Below are 19,115 nucleotides of genomic sequence, written 5' to 3' on the forward strand. Positions count from 1 at the left end.
TTAATAAAACGTGACATTATTGGCGTGCGGTGTGAAGGTAATAGAGTAATAGAGCAGGAAAGGTAAAAGAAAGGAGTTGTACTGACTTGTCGAGAGTTTCCATCTGCAGAACAGAAGAACAGAGAGTGAAAGGGAGAGAGAGGGTCAGCGTGGGCAGAGCACACTAAACACAAAGTGTGAGAATATGACAGGCTCCCGTCCGTGCAAAACAGCAAGAGGAAAGCATGATGGCGTAGGAACAGATCCGTGCACGACAGCGGCAGAGAAAGCACGGCGTAGGATGCACCCGACATGCAGTAGAAGTGACAAAAGAAGACAGCTAGGCCCGTTACCCGAGGGAGGGAGGGAGCATGGCATCGTGGGTGTTGCAAAATGCATTATATTTTTCTAGAACAGAAATTCTTCCTGCGCACACACACACATAACACACACGCACACACACCACACACACTTCTCGTACGACCGATAGTGAAAACAGCCGATTTGCAATTATTTGTGGGCATCATAATGACCTAAGAATGCTCTAGTCTAGACTACAGTCCCTCTCCTACTGGATAAAAACAACGCCTGGATGCTGTCTTCAGAGGTAAAAAGGTCACACTTGGCATTCATTCCGGGGACAAATCTGCAAGTCACAGAAGATGTTGTCAGTTCCACCTCTGATCAGCGGCGATGGGAACATGACACCTGGGCGCTATGCTATGATGACGCACGCTGAAGTGTAAACAGACAGGAACAACATGCAATAATTAACGGATATAAAAAATGAGAACATGTGACATTGTCACCGGCCTCCATGTTGCTTTCTCTCCCGTTTCTTTCCACTCAATCACACACAAAACTTGACGCCCGGACAGAATAGCATGACGGAAAAACAAACAAACCAGAAAGGCATGCTCGTCTGCTGGTAATGGAAAAAGGTGTCAATCACCTATTTTTAGCATGTATGCACATAATATGCGCTAGTGGAGGCGGGAAAACAGTATCTGGTGTCACCCCGACCTGAAATGATTGAGCGGGATCAGCGCAGAAACCTCGCAGCCTGCCACCCTGCAGCTCCTCTCTCTCATGTTCAACAAACCGTACTCCCACGTCTGTCAACAGCGCTGGCATTTGCCAAAGGAATCAAGGCTCATTTCCATGCTAGCAATTCAAACAGTTTCCCTGTGTGTTCTACAACACACCCTGTCAATAATGCCGAATGTCACCGCAGTGAAAAAAAAAGCATGTATATAAGCTCTGTGCAAATACCGTCTAGCCAAACCTGTTTCGGTACAACAAGCACAGACATACTGTATGCCGGGGAACAGCGGTGTGCCAACACACATGGTATGTTAAACATTCTGTATGCCGGGACAGCGGTGTGCCAACACACATGGTATGTTAAACATTCTGTATGCCGGGACAGCGGTGTGCCAACACACATGGTATGTTAAACATTCTGTATGCCAGGACAGCGGTGTGCCAACACACATGGTATGCAAAAAGCCTGTTAGCTGACTAGACATGTCTCGACAGATGTTTGGGTCTAATTCTAATCCCGATTTTTGGAGAGTCCCAGACATACCGATGTTTTGCATCAACATACATTTAATTGAAGTTTTTTTTTTAATATATAAATAAAACAGCCACTCTACAAGCTCACAACGTGTCGTGAGCTTGTAGATCCGACACATTTTTATTACATTTTCTTGTAATAAACTTGGTACAGATCGGCTAAAATTATTACCGATACCCGATATATCGTCGGACTGAGACAGACAGACCTACCATCTGGGGCGGCTGTTGGTTTCAAAGATAGCAGGAGGAATACGTCCAGTGGACCAGACTGTGAAAACTTCAGGGTACATGTGAGGCCTCGATCTCTCTAAAGAAAAGGCTGCTCAGTAACACGGCACCGCCACGGTAAAAAGCACTTTGAGAACTCAGCACATTTTATGGGAGCTTTCTAAAAACGGCAACAGACAACATCCATCCAGAGCCAAAAAGTTAAACTTAACCCCAAACCCCACCCTCCGGCCCAGGCCCCGTGGAGGAAGAAGTACTCGGACGTTTTACTGGAGTAGAAGTGTCAATATTGCAATATAGAAATACTCAGTTACAAGTAAAAGTGTGGAATTAAAAATGTATTAGAGTACAAAAGTATTGGCATCAAAATGTAATTAAAGCACCAAAAATAAAAGTACTCATTGTGTAGATTCTACATAATGAGTACTTTTGGTAATGTACAATGTCCCATTTGAAGTTTTCAAATGTATAAGCATCCTTTGAAAATAGCAGATCTACAAATTCACAATGCATCACATTGTGAGCTTGTATATAGGGTGGAAGGGGTTAAAAAATATTCAATCGACAAAGTAAGTAGTGACTAGTAAAGTTTTCAAATAAATTAGTAAAAAAGCACAATATTTGGATCTGAGATGTAGTGGAGTAGAAGTAAAAGTACAGGAAATTGGAAATACTCAAGTAAAGTAAAAGTACCTCAAAAAGTTACTCAAGTATAGTACTTGATTAAATGTAGAAGTGGACCGTTAAAAGTCACGTATTCAAAAGCATTCAAAGTGTTTGCATTAAGTACGACTGAAAGTACTCAAATTGTTAAAGACGTGTCAATTTGTTTTTGAAAATGTTCAGATCCCACATTCACTCCCCCCTGCCCTCCTACAGGAGCGCTCCACATTCAAATACCATTGGGTCCATTTCAAGGAGACCTCTTAAGAAGGACCGTTTTAATGTCACGCTGCCAGATGACATGACAAATGCATTTGGACCTGCACAGCGAACCCTTGTAAAATGTGTATATATTCCTGCCTGTCAACTGTAAAAACCAAGTTGACGATTGAGAGTTATAAAAAATTGCTTGAGAACCGCCGTGACATTTGTCTCGTGTCGCAAAAAAAAAAAGAAGAAAAAAAAAACAGGTGGTGACGGCGGAGGAATGGCTTTCAAAACCACATCATCGGCTTTCAAACCAAACTATCTGCTAAATCAAGTGGAAAGAAATAAACCCAAATAAACCCTCAGGTTTTTCAGAAGTCAGGAAGATTTCCTTTTTTCCGACCGCAAAAGGATGGAATGTTGAGGGAGGAATAATGACATCATAGTGAAAAGTGATAGGGCTCTAAATGAGCCACGAGATGCTGTTTTACGATTTGAACCGTCAAATTAATTCTGCTCGTCTGTCGCGGTAAGAGAGGACACCAAATGAGGTTGGACTTGAGGCCGATTCTACAAATGTCTTCTAAATCCTAAGTAGATAGATCTGCTAAGTCTAGAGGCCTTTCACTATTAATACATAACCTTTAATCATACTCGTACTCCTACTCACATAATCACGGTAATAGCCTACTGTATACATAAGCTAAAAGTTAGTTTTTTCGGTGGGTTAAAATACTTTAATAAAATACAAATAAGTAGAAAATGATTAAATGCATGGCCTCTTTTGGCATACATTATCTATTATTTTCATGACTGGCACCACTGCCATTGTCAGTCATTTCATTTCACACGGAGCCCACCAGAAGCGTAGAAAGCGTATATTAACTTTTGTCTGGCAGCCCGCCAACAGCGTAGCCTACTTTATATTCTTTAATCCACGTTTTGATCGGATCGCATCGATAGCTGTCTCTCGTTAGCATCCCAGTGTAAAGTGTGACAGTGGACGTGGCCATTTTGAAGATGCAAACGCATCCACTTGCACTATGTACTGCTTTCAATGGCCTGTATCTCCAAATCATGTAGTTTTGTAGTTTCTGGTGAAAAGAGGTTTTTTCAACGGCAGGCGCTGTGATACTCGCTGTGGGGTTTTTTCTGCACCGAGCGAGAGAACAACAACCGGTCAAGACACCACACACACCATTATGTCAACATAACACCCGGTTACGGATATTTGGCTCTTCAAAATAAGGGTTGAAAGGGGAAAAACCTTGGCAATACGCGATAAATAGATTAATTAATCCTGGCGGTCAAACTTAAGTTATTTGTCATATCGGCCCGGTGCAATTTTTGATTACAAAGCTTAAAAGGCTGAACATAAATGTCATGTTGATTTATACGTTCCCAAATAGAATCGTTAATCACAATCATTTGTATGACAATTAATCCTCATTTGTGCCAAGGTGACACAGCCCTGTTCAGTGTGTTCACCTATGCCCAGTGGTTCTCAGAACTTCATAATTCTGAGAGTGCAAATGGAACCGTTCCATTTGCACACTCGTAAATGTCTATTAGCTTCCTAAATATCAGAGTAAGGAATATCCGCACTCACTTGAGTAGTTTTAGAACAGACGCCGAAACGTTAGTTTCGGCCGAAACTACTCAAGTGAGTGTATATCTTCAAGAATCTGCACACAGCTACATTGTAAGAGACTATTTCCTATTTTCCTCAAGACTCCCCCTGAGTCGAGCGCGCCTTCTCCTTCTGATCCAGTGGGAGAGTTGTCCCGTTCCGAAATGTCAGTCAACCCCTGGGACCCTCTCAAGGACCCCTGCCTGGACCCCCACAACCACAATCAGCCCCTGGGACCCTCTCAAGGACCCCTGGTCCCCTGCCCGTACCCCCAGCCCCTGGGACCCTCTCAAGGACCCCTGGTCCCCTGCCCGGACCCCCAGCCCCTGGGACCCTCTCAAGGACCCCTGGGGTCCCCTGCCCGGACCCCCACTACAACAACCATTGACCTACCCGTTGTGAGGCTGCAGTAGGCCAGCGGCGGGGCTCTGTGAGCGGTGCGTGTTAAGTTTGGGGGAGTAGGCCACGGGTTTTATGACGCTGCCGCCGCCGCCTCCCCCCCCTGCCGCCGCAAATGGCCTCGCCATCTTGTTAATGGCCGTGCTGGGGGCAAAGGAGTACTTTGGCTGCACGGAGGCCGCGGTGAGATCCTACATGAGGGGGGGTTGAAAGAGAGAGAGAGAGAGAGAGAGAGAGAGAGCACACAGCACAGCACACATCATGCAGTTACAGTGTTTCAGACACGGCAAACATTTCTTTTCTGCTGTTGCACAATCCCAGGCTTTTCAGTTGATCATCATCATCCTCTCCCACAGTAACATGGAATCATTGTTCACCACAACAAGGTCTCATTACTCTGCCAGACCAGACCAGACCAGACCAGGCCAGGCTGTTCTGTTGTCACAGCCGGCTGACTTTTCTTCCCCTGCCCTGCACATGAAGGCAGTGCTTAAGAGGTGTGAACACACAACCCCATTGTCTGACAAATATTTGCTTTGGATGTCAGCCAGCGGCTGGTTATCCAGAATATGATCCGATTCCGCTGGTGGTAAAATACATAAAAAAGCACTCAGCGTTGAGAAGAAGTTTGAAGTGGTTACATTTAAATGACACGCTCCTTCCGAAAGGGTTATCTTTTATTGAACGCTATGCACACAACATGAGGGACTGAGGACAGATGCAGAACTATGCCACCTTGTGGACGTGCTGTGTGCCAGCACATGGCAGTAAATTACTCCTAATACAGTATTCCAGTGCTTAATCTTTTCTGGATCAAGGGCCCACTAAACATAACTTAACACGTGGTCAGATGCATTTTCAGAGCAAGTTTATTTTAAATTATACCAATTATTTGGGCGCAACTTGCAATATCCTCACGGCCCACATGTTGGCAACTGCCTGTTCAGGCATTAAAGAATATTCCAACAGGCCAGTACCTTTTCGATCACGTTAAAATAAATTTGATTCTTGTAATGTCTCACTGAAAAAGATCGAAAAGTAAACTTTTGATTCATTCATCAATGCTAAATACAGAGCCATTAGACTTGAAGCGGGGATTGTGCAAACAAAGCATCAAAGGATATATCAGGAGCGTTCAAAAGCAGCACTTGTTAAAGTAACGCCATATGCATTCCTGCTAGCAAAGAAGACCATCACCTTTCTAGCTGACGGATGCTTTGGTAATGCTCGCTTTAAAAGGGACCCTGCGAGATAGTGATGCAAGGTGACATAACCCATTGTGGAGGCCTCTCTGTGGGAGCCCGGCTTAAAGACAGTTTCAAATTGCATCATCCGTCAGCGCAGTCTGAGGGCTGACCGCGGGTGAACAGGCTCGCCGAGATGCAAGTGTCCCGCTTTCACCCACAAGCTGCGTTACCAGGTAGAAAACAGTTCCATCTACGGTCCATATATATAACATTTTATTATTATTATTTAAATATTCTTTGTACTTTATGTACAGCGATGGGCGAGTCAAAATCTCAGTGTAAGGTGTTCACAGTGAAAATAGATCTATAAGCTCACAGCAAGTTGCATCACCACGCGTTGTAAGCTTGTAGGTGTGCTATGTTTGCTCGTTTTATTAATTTGCGTGACATTATGGAAATTTTGAATAAATAGGACATCATATATATTAAAATTAACCTTTTTGCACATTTGTATATACGGCAATACTGATGTGTGTTCCTCACTAAATTCCAAGAAGGCACATGTGAACTTGTCTCACAGCACACCGGGCGCCTCAACAAACACACGGTTTGAGAACCTGCACTCTAAAAGGAACAGAGAGGACCTGTTGAGCACTGCATTGCCAAAGCATCCCTCATCTCTCGTCTCATTCATGTGGTGAGCGTCTCATTTTTCAAGCAAATACCATCCTTACCTTCTGTTCTCCGCCCGCATGGAAAGCTCTGCAAAGAAAAGAAAGGGGGAGAAAAAAAAGGTGGTCAGAACATCAACTTACAATGAATGATGCTTTGTTCAACTGGTATTTCAACACAAACAAGGCAGCACAAATAAACCCAAAGACAAACTACGCTGATCACGACAGTCACAATATTGGTTGTTTGAATTCAAGTGAGCTGTCAACCACGTCGTTTGAATAAGGGAGAGAGCAATGCAGTATTTTTTTTTTACATCTGCTTCTAATTTGCCTTGGAAATAAAATGTAAACGACCCTTCTGGATAGTTTGTTTCTCGATGATAACTTTTGGTCCGTGGAGGCATTACAAACACGTATCATGGCTGTCGGGTGGAAACCTTGTATGGCTTTTCAGAAAACTAAAGAAATAACTCGTGTTCCAATGGACAATTTAGGCATAATCCAGAGGGATTTACAGTAAGCAGAAAGAACAACAGATGGCAATACATCAAATACATAGAAATAGTCATCAAGGATCATAAGCAGGTAGATGTTCAAGTCAAGGAATATTTGGCTGTGTGGACCGGGGTGGTCTGTAATACAATGAAACTACAAGTCTACACTATAGAGCGATATGTCTAGATAATATGCTATCTAAATGATGCAAGTTTAGCCTTTGTTTAGTCACCATCTCTTTTTAATACTTTGTATTGGTTCAATATTTATGAACCTCATATGCACACTTATAACCACTTTCACTTAAAAGAACAAAAAAAACAAATAGCTGATTTAGAAGCTCTCAACCTGCACCTGGCCGCATTGTGAGCTTGTAGATCGGCTACTTTCGCAACTTTTGCTTGACACCGACAACGAGAAACAAAAAGGTTGAAATATGGAGATATGAGGTTTCCGCCTGACGGCAACGATATCATCATAATCAATCTTCCAGCCCAGTGTCGGCGCCAAACGCAAAGCAGATGGGCTCATCATGCTAAACATAGTACAAAGTGCACCCATGTTGTACATATCTAACAATCCAATCCCACACAGATCACCTTACTCAGCGGGGTCCCAGCAGACTGATGCAATGCAGGAGAGACCACCGCACAGTATGATTCACTTTTAACGCAAAACAGAGGAACCCCGGGTTCACTGGTACCGAGAGTCGATTATGAAAATTGTTCTCCACACATAGCCACCATCACAGGGCTGTTTCCTTTAGTCACACCGGGGACAGGCAAGCACACACACACACGCGCACGCGCGCAAGCACACGGCAGTCAAATCCACTGGTGTCATGGCCCGGACAGCCACTCATATAGCACGCGTTCCAGACAGACAGGATGACAAAATGCCAGAGTGGTGTGTAGATAGTGGAAGAGAGAGAGAGAGAGAGAAGGCTGCCGGCTGATAGCAGTGGAGGAAACACGGCATGCGTCACACAAAACCCCATGACAAGTTAAAGCCACTGGCTGACATTCATAGCACTACCAACCAGACTATTGTCTTAGTGCTAACCCAAATTCTGACAAGCTGAGGCTCGAGTCTGAGATGTCATGTCAGACCTCTGTGTGTGTGTGTGTGTGTGTGTGTGTGTGTGTGTGTGTGTCCCATCATGACAGCAGGCAGCTACAGATGCCACTGATTTTGTTCTTGGTTCTCCTGTTTGCCTGAAACTGGACCATGGGTCGAGAAAAGAAAGGAAAAGTGTCGCAGCCTCCGGGAAAAAATTAGCTTGGTTTATGGACTGGGTTTGACCTAGAGACTCAAACTTTGACACACACACACACACACACACACACACACACACACACAGTCAGTCAGTCTCTCTCTCACTCACACACACACACAGTCAGTCTCTCTCTCACACACACACACACAGTCAGTCAGTCTCTCTCTCACTCACACACACACACAGTCAGTCTCTCTCTCACACACACACACACAGTCACACGCACACCTCATTTATTCTAGCCGATCCGCGCTTGGCTTCCAAGCGGCAGTCGGTGAACTCAGATATTTCACAACAAATGATCCGGGACATTCTTCTCAAGGTCGCATACATCATCGGCACGCCTGAACCACACCCCCCCCCCCCCTCCCAGACAGGTCAGGTTGAAATATGGACCCATTGTGTCCCTTTGGACTAGAAATGAAGAGGGTGGAGCTCTTCCCCTTCACCGCTTTGCAATGCCAACGTCCTGTAAAAAGGGCCCGTACTGTACGTACAGTAGATAAAAACTGAGCCCGTTTCCCCTGGAGAAAACCCAGCATCGAACCCAAAACAACTAGAGCTGTTCCGATACCAATAGGCAGTGGTGGTAAAAGTACCGGTACTCACGTATTTTACTTGAGGAAAAGTATCAATACTGCAATATAGAAATACTCTGTTACAAGTAAAAGTCCGCAATTCAACAATGTACTTAGAGTAAAAGCGCAAAAGTATTGGTATCAAAATATACTTAAAAGTACCTAAAGTAAAGTAAAAGTATGCATTATGCAGAATGTCACTTGCAGTGGTGTTAACTGGAAAGTAATAGAGTACTGTACTTGAGTACAATTTAGAGGCACTGTACTTTTACTTTACTTCAGTATTGTTATTTAATAGACAATAGACTATTTTCAAAAGATGCTGCCCAAAGTCTAAAACTTGTGAATTGTGACATTTTGCATAATGAGTACTTTTGGTACTATTATAGTATATTTTTATGGCAATACTTACTCTGAATAAAGGCCTCTTACTTGTAACAGAGTAATTTGACATGGTTATGGCATATAGACATGATATAGATTATAGTATTGCATTATGAAATTGTTACTTTTACTTAAGTAATACTTCTTTCTTGTGTTAAAACAAGAGAGCAGTGGTGGGAGGAGGAGGGAAAAAAAGGCAATAGGATGTTGTTTTATACAAAAACAAAACAAAGAGAGGGAGGGATGGAATAGATGGATGGAGGGAGGAGGAGGATGGGGATTTAAAAAGGAGTGTCCTGGGGCAAACAGAGGAGGAATGTGTGCTGGCCTCCGCAAAGAGCAGAGAACTACTGTACAGGCAGACACCGCACTGGATGTGTGGTGTCAAGTAACCGTTGACGGTCTGCTACTGTATATACATCTATCCAAACAATCACACCCCTCCCTAGGATGGGATCCGCCGAGGAGACGTGATGAGACATGACCTCAAATACTAACACAGTTCACACTAGTGCTGCACAATTAAATCGAAAAATTATCACAATTTAGATTCAGACACCAATGCGATATCGATCTCATTTCTATATTTGAGCAAGAATCGTGCAGTTGGCTGTCCAATTCATTTTAGTTACGGATATAATTCATGGCCTCAGCTGCCTGACTCAGTGACATAACATTTATCTGCATAAGCATAGTGATAACCATGACATGATTGTATATTACTGCAATACTGTACTGTATGTACTGTATGTGTACTGTATGTGCAATATGAGATGCGTGTTCCTGCTCATTCTGTTCTTATCATAGTTTCCATAATGTACTATGGACGTCATAGATCCACTGTTGTTACTGTATATAATTCTGTGTGTAATAAACTCCAGAATGCAAGTGTAATACTGCGCCGTGTTGGCATATGTTCTCCGCGCCTGCGGTTAGACGGAACCTCACCCACCATCCCAAGGTTAGATGGAGACTTCTAGAGGTCTTAGAGATGGTCGCTTTTTAAATCACAACAGTTACTCTTATGTTTTTGCTACAAGAGAGACTTTAAGTTAAGCCCTTTGATGTCTGTTTAAAGCCAGAGTAGTTGGATCCAGGTGCCACATTTTGAATGTAGTAATGTTCGGCAACTACAGACTAAAAGACAAATATTTTCATGGGAAAAGAAAATTAGAATCGTGTGAGAATCATGATGTCAATTCTTCGAGAATTCGAGATTCACATTTGAGCAAGAATCGTGCAGCACGAGGTTTAAAAAAAATAGCAGATGTACAAGCTCGCAGCATGGCACGAAGTGACACGCTGTCGATCATAGCTCCCCCAGAACATGGATGCTGGGGCTCAAGTGGTCAAAGGACCACTTTAACCGTTTGATTTAATCTTCATATAAATGGAACTCACTAATGCTCATTATAAGATGGCAACCTTTCTGTCTACTTGGGTCTGTGTCTTCGTCTCTGTGCAGTGTAGAAACCTGCCTTAGCAGTGACATGACATCGTCTCTGTGCAGTGTAGAAACCTGCCTTAGCAGTGACATGACATCGTCTCTGTGCAGTGTAGAAACCTGCCTTAGCAGTGACATGACATCGTCTCTGTGCAGTGTAGAAACCTGCCTTAGCAGTGACATGACATCGTCTCTGTGCAGTGTAGAAACCTGCCTTAGCAGTGACATGACATCGTCTCTGTGCAGTGTAGAAACCTGCCTTAGCAGTGACATGACATCGTTAGGCGGGTTTGGAAGGATGTCAAACTTTTTCTTCAAGATGCCTTTTTGGGGGTTTTTCCCCATGCAAGAACAATGGCTTCCATTTCAGCATGCTGACTTCAGGAAGAGAAAGTCTGTAGTTCCTATTGGCTTGGAATCCACCATTGATGATGTCACTGGCAGGCAGATTTCTGAACTGCCCACGTCCCACCAATGAAACGCAGAGTGAGTAGATGGACATTTTGCGATCTATTTATGAACATTAATGAGGACCATTAATTAAATTCCCAGTCTCTAAAGCCAAGCCCCCCCCCCCATGGCAGCGTGCCATCTGGGACGGTCAACTCCATCATGTGGTGTAGAGTTGACGTGTTGTTCTCCAGGGAACTGAAGTCAGAGGTTTTGCTCTCCAAAATCCACTCGCTCTCATGCAGATTAATAACATTTTCTGGCACTGACGACAAGCAGACAGATAGGATCAGGCACATATCTTAAGGGCCGTACACACTGCACCAAAAATGTTAGTTTTGGCAACAGCGACCTGGACGCCACACCTATGCTCCGTCAACTTCCTGACTGTAAGCGATTTCCCTCGAAAAACAGATTAAACCGTTGACTCACCAGAGACTAAACCTAGAAGGACTCGTTTTGCAGCCAATTCTTTGAAGGCGCTGATGCATTAGACTAATGAAACACCACCATGACAGAAAAACACTTCCTCTCACAAATTTGGGGAAAAAACCCCCATTGAATACCTGCACACCCTTATAACCTCTGTCCTCTGCATTGATTTATTCAAAAAGGACAAGGTTAGGCCTGTCACAATTATTACATAATCATCTAATCGCAATTATCTGAGACTATCGCAATTAGTCATAATAAGAAGCTGAAATAACAGATCAAAAACATAAGTGTCACAATGTGATCTACAAGTAATTTTAAGTTTAAGTTTAAAAATACTGAAAATGTCAGTAACTTCTTTGTATATTTCAGTTATTTCTCATATCTGCCTTGTGCATTTTGTGATTAAAGGCAAACAGAAATGTATTCTTTATTCATACGTTCCAATATTCAACACCAAAAACACAATTAAATCAAAATGTTAATTGTTTGACAACACTAATAGTCCGGCAGCCGACAGGCTTCTTTTGTTTAAAGTGGGAAATTTGGTATATAGTCTTTTTTATTGGCCTAGAATATTGTCTATATACCGGTACATACATTCATGAATCCACTTGCTGACCAGCTGTTAGTATTGAGCAATCTTTTTCAAAGGGGTTTCTTGTGACCCTACCATTAACATCCTATGGCTGGTAAAAATGTCACATTTTCCTTTTGCTGCAAGTAGCATGTGACATGTCAAACTAGGGGGTTTTCATGATTCTGAATCCATTCCAAGCATTAGTTTTGCACAAAATAAACTCCTTGGGCTAAAAGCAGCCATAGCCACTTCACTGACCTCATCACATTTGTCTACGACAGGCACAAATGCTCATTTCAGTCAGGACAACTCAAGAATGGATGGAATATATATTTATTGAATATAAGATGAGCAATACATTTATTATGGTTTGGCGATGTATTGGATCTGCTTTTTAGGTACTCAGATCAAGCGCATCAGTCCCGACCATAGGGACTCTGAATCCCCCAACACAGCGCAAAACATCCGAAACCCCCAAAAAGCAGATCATCCAACACCAACCGTAAGCTATACATGTGTACCATACCGATATCCATTCCACGCAGAGACAGAAGAGTTGTGGGCTTGGAATCCTTGGATTAGGCATTGCCGTACTAGCATTATGTGATAACTAGGTCAATGTGTTCAACAGAGCACCTGTTCTAGCATTATGTGATAACTAGGTCAATGTGTTCAACAGAGCACCTGTTGATCCCTGAAATTCAGGAGTCCTAAACGGTGTCCTGGTTGCCACTGCACAGACAACCAGGATCGAAAGGGACATTCTATCATTATACTTAATATCTGAAATCAGTACCCAGTAGCCTACCACCTGGAGCTGCGAATTTAGCGAGCCTTGCAGAATAGCAGTTTTGAGAGATTAATTATACTCTCAGCATAATCATAAAAGGTGGCAGCAAGTAACCTGTTGCCTGGCACAGCGCATGTATAGACAATATTTTAGGCCAATAAAAAATACTATATAACAAATTTCCCACCCGTCCACCTCGGCTGCCGGACTATAAGACCTTTCCCAAGACCAAGACAGGTTCTTGTGATGGAAAAACCACCCTCTTCTTTTATTTAGATCATAAATATGAGTCCGTCTTGCATAAATGTGGAGTTCCTCATGGCCTCCAACTACTGAGGGAACAGGGAAGCCACAGCGTTATTAGACCCTGTCTTATGAATACATCAATGCAGTGATTAGACCTAGTCTTATTAATCAATGCAGAGGTGATAAGCGTGGGTACAGGAATTCACTTTCTATATGGAACTGGACCTTGGATTCCCCATATACCACATAAAAGCCAAAGCAAGTGTGTGCGTGTCTGCCCTATCCACGCCATGACACCAGTGCATATGTGTGTGTGTGTGTGTGTGTGTGTGTGTGTGTGTGTGTGTGTAACTGTACTTGTGTTTTCCATGCCTACTGTGATGTGATCCTAGAATATTCTATCCATGTCTGTCTGTCTGTCAAAGCCCAGTGTCCTATCCTACACCAAGCTGGTGTCAGATTATACTCAGACACCAGAGTCTGGTGACAGACAGAAAGAGATAAACAGACAGACAGAAGAAGAGTGAGGGAGCACATGTGACTCACACGCAAAGAGAGAGAAACCATTTAAGCGAGGTTACTCCGAGGTTACTCCGTGTGGGAAATAAATAAATAATAAGTATGATATATAATACAAGAAAATGACAGCTTGGCACGCGCGACAGTAACTTTTATTTTTTTAGAAGAAGCAAACTAATATCGTTTATGCCGTTGGCCTGTTTCTTTGTATACATGTGTAAACTTGAAACATTATTGCACTGTAAAAAGGTCTCTTTTCCCTTGATCTTTAACTTTTTTAGTATAATAGTATTAGTTTACTATAATTAGATTAATACAATAATCAACACTAACACTTTAATTTAGAACACAGCCAAATCAAATCATAGTACATAGGCTTACGTGTTCAATCAATTATTCAATCAAAGCAAACAGCACAAACAATATTAGTTTGCCTCATAGAAAAATTCTCTTGTACTTTTTCCCACCCGGAGTACCCTTGCATCTCGGAGGACAGGCAAGACCGGCAGTGTCGGTAGGCCAATCAGAGGCAGGCGGGGCGTTACCATGTCTATGCTCAGACGTAGAAAAGATATACACACCTCAGCCCCTCCTGAGCGCTCTCTCTCTCTCTCTCTCTCTCTCTCTCACTCTCTCCCCCCTCCCTCCTCCAACACTCATCACAGGATTCCAGAATGAGTCTATTTGCTGTCTCACTTGTGGGTTGCATAAACACACGCACACTCCTTTTTTGGGCATTTAGGTTGTGGAATTTAATGTGTCAGTGATTATCGACCGTGTTAATTTATTTTCAAGGACCCCCACATTGATATGCATTAGGTCAAGGTGCCCCATTTGGATAGCATTGGTATCCACCAGGATTCTCAATCCAAACTGTAAAGATCCTCAGTGTTTATGTTACTCTGAGAAGTAAAACCAAATGCACCCGGAAGGATCCATTCGGCTCCATCTCTTAAGAGTTACAGACCCATAAGGGTCCATTTTGGACCCCTAGTGGTCCCTGGACCAGATGTCGAGAACGAGTGGAGAACACACACACGCAGCCCTTTTTTGGGCTTTTAGGCTGCGGTATAATAAATGACCTCTTTCAGCGGGGGAAAGAATAATAATCCTAACGTCACCGTCAGCAGTTCTGTGATGTTGAGACTCATGGAATACGGGAAATGTGCTGTCTGAACCTGGGGTCACGTGACCCGACATAGAATTATGCATAATATCCTTCATGTGATCTGAGCACACACCGTGGCGTGTACCAGCTGTGAGAGGGGGAGGCCTGGTCGCTGTCGGGAAGAGATTTCAACTTTCTTTCTTCTTTTTTGTCTATTAAAATCAAAGTGCCCTACTTCATCATACAAGGATGTCAAGCAAAAGTAGTGAAAATAGCTCACAATTCCGTGTTGGATCGCAACACATTGTGCTGCAGATCTGCCTAGAAAGGATCTTGTTACATTTTATGAAAAGCTTACGGTTTTGGACATACAAGGTTTACACCCGAAAGCGACGATATCCTTAGTGTGGAGTGTACACAACTCAGTGTTAAACTAACAGAACCACTGCATCAGTGAAGCTGAGAGACAACCGTGAGGAGATTTTAGAAACGCCACTCAAATCTATGCTGTCAAATACATAATTAAACTCTCAAATCTATGCTGGCCAAACACCAATACTGCCTTAGTTACCGGCAATACATGAATAAACTCCTTAGGCACCTGATGGCATGGTTAAGAAGACATTTAGAATTTCGTTCATTTTCAAAATGAATGAAATTCAAATCAATCCATTCTTTAAACACACATAACTTTAACAAAAAACATCGTTTTGGAGCTCAAGTTTCAGTATCTAAAGTTTCAAGTCGTCCGCAAGTTCATTTTAAAACCACTCTGAAATTAAAGGGTAAACAATGTGGCTTCCTCGAGGAAAAAAACGATGAAACCACAGGATGCTTTGGTAAACACTCAGCAGTTATGTCAAGCAGACTGTGAGTCACATAGTGAATGCACTAGTCATTCCAGAGCACTTATGGTCCATCCCACCCCCTTCTGGAGTCTGATGACAGACAATGACACAGCGGTGATCTTTCCAGTAACAGCTAGCTGTGCGTGTTGACAGTCACATTATGCACTCATTTGAGCATTACAAAACTATAGGAAACCAATGTGCATCTCGGGAACCAGGATCAGCCTGGGAACGGCTTGGTGAGTGGCTCCAATGTGGATCTCGGCATTCACGTCACATCGGTCATCTATGACTCCATTGACATTAAATTAAACATTTTAATGTATTTTAAACAAAAAAGTATGATGAAACATATCTTGTGTGGGAAATAAAATAGTGGGGATGCTTCTATGGCCTACTGGCTGTGTGTGCACAAGAAGGTTGGCGCTGGTCAGTCGAGATGAGCTCCAGAAAGACAGACAGGCATACACCCACGGTCGGCCGTTTGCATGGCCACACCGTAAAATCCAGACAAATGCCTCACATCCTCAAGACCTTTGATTTTACACCTAAAAAACAACAATCACTGACTCTACGGTTTATATCAGTTTCTTTATATTGACCCTGTGTGTTGAAAAAGCTTCGTATAAAATTTATAATAATTAAGTTCCTGATTAAAAGTCCTTGGCTTGTGTTCTGGCTTCAGAGATAACAACTCAGCGAGGAATACACTGGAACAACATTGCAGTACTTGCGTGTGCAGGTATTGTGTGCACACCCGGCTGCTGGGAAATGTTATCTGATGCCGATTAAAGTGATTTGGGGGGATAACGCGATTTACCTTGGCTTTCCCTTCCAACAAACACTTTTACATTTACTGGGGAGAGAGGAGCACCTCCGATTGCATGATAATAGAGAGACATCATGTGAGTGTGTCTTGGCTGTGCTGAATAATGCTCTGGAGTCTGTACTGTTTCAGAACAAAGCCCAATGCAACGGCCTGCTGGCGATGCACCAGAGAGAGGCTGGCAAAGACTGGCACGGATGCCTGCTGGGCCACTGAGTCCACCGACCGGATGCCTGCTGGACCACTGAGTCCACCGACCCAGGTGTTCAAAATAGGGCTGCAATTGGTCAATAGAGGGTATTGCGCATGACATCATCATCATACCCGGAAGTTATGCGGGAACACCTACTGACCTTCATCCAAACTGAAAAGTCCTATCTGACTGCATTAAACGACGTTAAACTCACTTTGCCACTCGATTTGCCACTCACTTTATGAATGCGCATACCCTCTATAGAACGAATTGATTTAATCGATTATAAAAACCCGATCTATAAGCTCCCAAGGCTTCACAATGCAACACATAAAGATCTTGCAGATTGGCTATGTTCGCTATTTTTGTGTGACACTGCTGTATGACATAGTAATAGATTGCTCACAGCACGTCACTTTGTGCCTTGTACATCCGCTATTTCTTTTTAGCATTTTTGAAAAATCTTGAAAGTGTGAAACTACTAAATAGTGCTACTAAGTGCAAGTAGTGTAAGTACCACTAGTAGTGTAACAAAGTAGTACTAAGTACTAAGTATAGTGCTACTAAGAAGGCATTTGTAGAATCGGCTTCAGGTCTTAATGGGTTAAGAATGTTTGCAGTTTGGCCTGTGGATTTGCATGATGGCTTAACACCTGGAGAAAGTGCCACACCTCAAGTTACTCATTCGTCTTTACACCTTCCGTATGGGACAAACTACACGGACATCCTCCCATCTCTCCCGTCTCACAAACGTTGTGTCTGATAACAAAGTGTAAAGCAGTTAGCCGTTGATGTCGGGCAGATTGGACCCTTGTATCTCCATATTTTAACTTTATAGGTAATTATTAATTTATGAAAAAAACGACACTTTGTGCGTCCGTAGATAGTTTTTTTTTGAAAATGTTTGAAAGGTGAAAAGTGAACAAACTAGATTTTCAGGCTACTATGGTTGTACTACGCGTCTAGTCACATATTGCACTGATCAGAACAAATTACCACAGAGTTATGTCCATTTGAAGTGTTAAATACTGCCGCTAACGCTACTGCAGTAGTGCCCCATGTGTGTGGTTTTGATCATTCTCATGCCAGTCCCCTGAAGTGTTTGTGCCAATGAAGTTTGTTGCAGATTGGAGCAAACAGTGTGCTTGTGGACCCTTGGGGCCGATATGACTATTCTCATGCCAGTCCCCTGAACAGTAACGCTGTATTCGTGGACCCCGACATGGCAAGGTGTGGTGAAGGTGTGGGTGCACAGTGTGTGGGTGTGATGGCTTACTTGCTGAGGGTGAGGGTGAGGGAATCTGTCGCTGCTCTGATTTTGTTCTGTGCCTCCACATGGGTCATGTCCTCTGCGTTGCTGTTAGCGATGGACACCACCCAGTCGCCCACGCCTACGCCCGCCTGAGCTGCCTTCCCGCCGGGGGTGAGCTGGAGAGAGGAGAGACACGGAGTGTTAGAGGAATAATACGAGCTCATGTGTGTAAGTTACTGTAGTTACTTTGTGATTCTAAAAAGGGATAAAGTAGTTACAGTCCTTTATTCCGTTTGGCTGAGTCCCATGGTAAGATCCTTGATAAACACACACACACACACACACCTGGACTTGTATACAATAGTCATCGCACTGTTCAACAGATGAGTATGAGAAAGGTTGTATGTAAGAGGAGTGCTCCTTTTTGTGTCACGAAGTGACGCACTATGAGCTTGTATATTTGCCATCTATGAATAGTCACCGTAAGAAATGACACAGATGCTTCCCCAGCTTTGATGGTTTAAATTCAACAAGCAACTTCCTGGTTTGTGCTGGCAGTTTCAGAACTACTTGCTTGTCAAAATTATTATTAGTATTTTCAGTTACTTACCCAGCCTTATTCCGTGTAACTCATATGTACAAGAAGAAATAATCCACAAGGATAGACACCATCGCGTCCAGTATCATTTCTACATCCAACGTGATGCTTGAGTCAACATTCACTAGCCATGAAATCACACAAGATGTTTCCCCTGCTACCATCTGTGTTTCAGAAGAGCTGCATGCAGACATTTTGAATAATTTCAATTATTTCATGGATATTTTTTATCATGTTTTCTAGGAACCACAGTAAGACCTGTGAGAAGGAACTCAAGAGGAGCACTTCAACTTCATACCATGCTCTATAATTGGCCCTCAAAAATGCTCATTATAAGATGGCACCATTTATTCGCTCCACGTGTCTGAGGCACAGAGTTATATATAAACTAGAGGGCGGACTGCCCCGCCCCCAGCTATTCATTTCAATGGAAGTTGCTCACTGGCGTTTGGAGCACCCGGAAGTCCGACGGAAATACCCCCAATGAACTCAACATTGAGGCCAACGGGGCGCCGGCGGGGCAGGGCCACAGAGTTGTGAGCAGATGC

General features: G+C 43.2%; 1 protein-coding gene across 1 annotated transcript in view; it reads right to left on the reverse strand.

Annotated features, from left to right (window-relative positions):
• The window catches only part of pdlim7 (PDZ and LIM domain 7), a 56,224-nt gene that overhangs the window by 21,549 nt on the left and 15,560 nt on the right, over window positions 1-19,115 (reverse strand). The window contains exons 3-5 of the mRNA XM_080774792.1: window positions 17,994-18,145; window positions 6,609-6,636; window positions 4,682-4,878 (exon numbers count right to left, since the gene is read on the reverse strand). Coding sequence (XP_080630918.1) covers window positions 4,682-4,878; window positions 6,609-6,636; window positions 17,994-18,145 — 377 coding nt within the window. The remainder of the gene's footprint in view (window positions 1-4,681; window positions 4,879-6,608; window positions 6,637-17,993; window positions 18,146-19,115) is intronic.

This window comes from Protomyctophum bolini, assembly GCF_963924005.1.
Source record: "Protomyctophum bolini genome assembly, chromosome: 10".
Classification (NCBI taxonomy): domain Eukaryota; kingdom Metazoa; phylum Chordata; class Actinopteri; order Myctophiformes; family Myctophidae; genus Protomyctophum; species Protomyctophum bolini.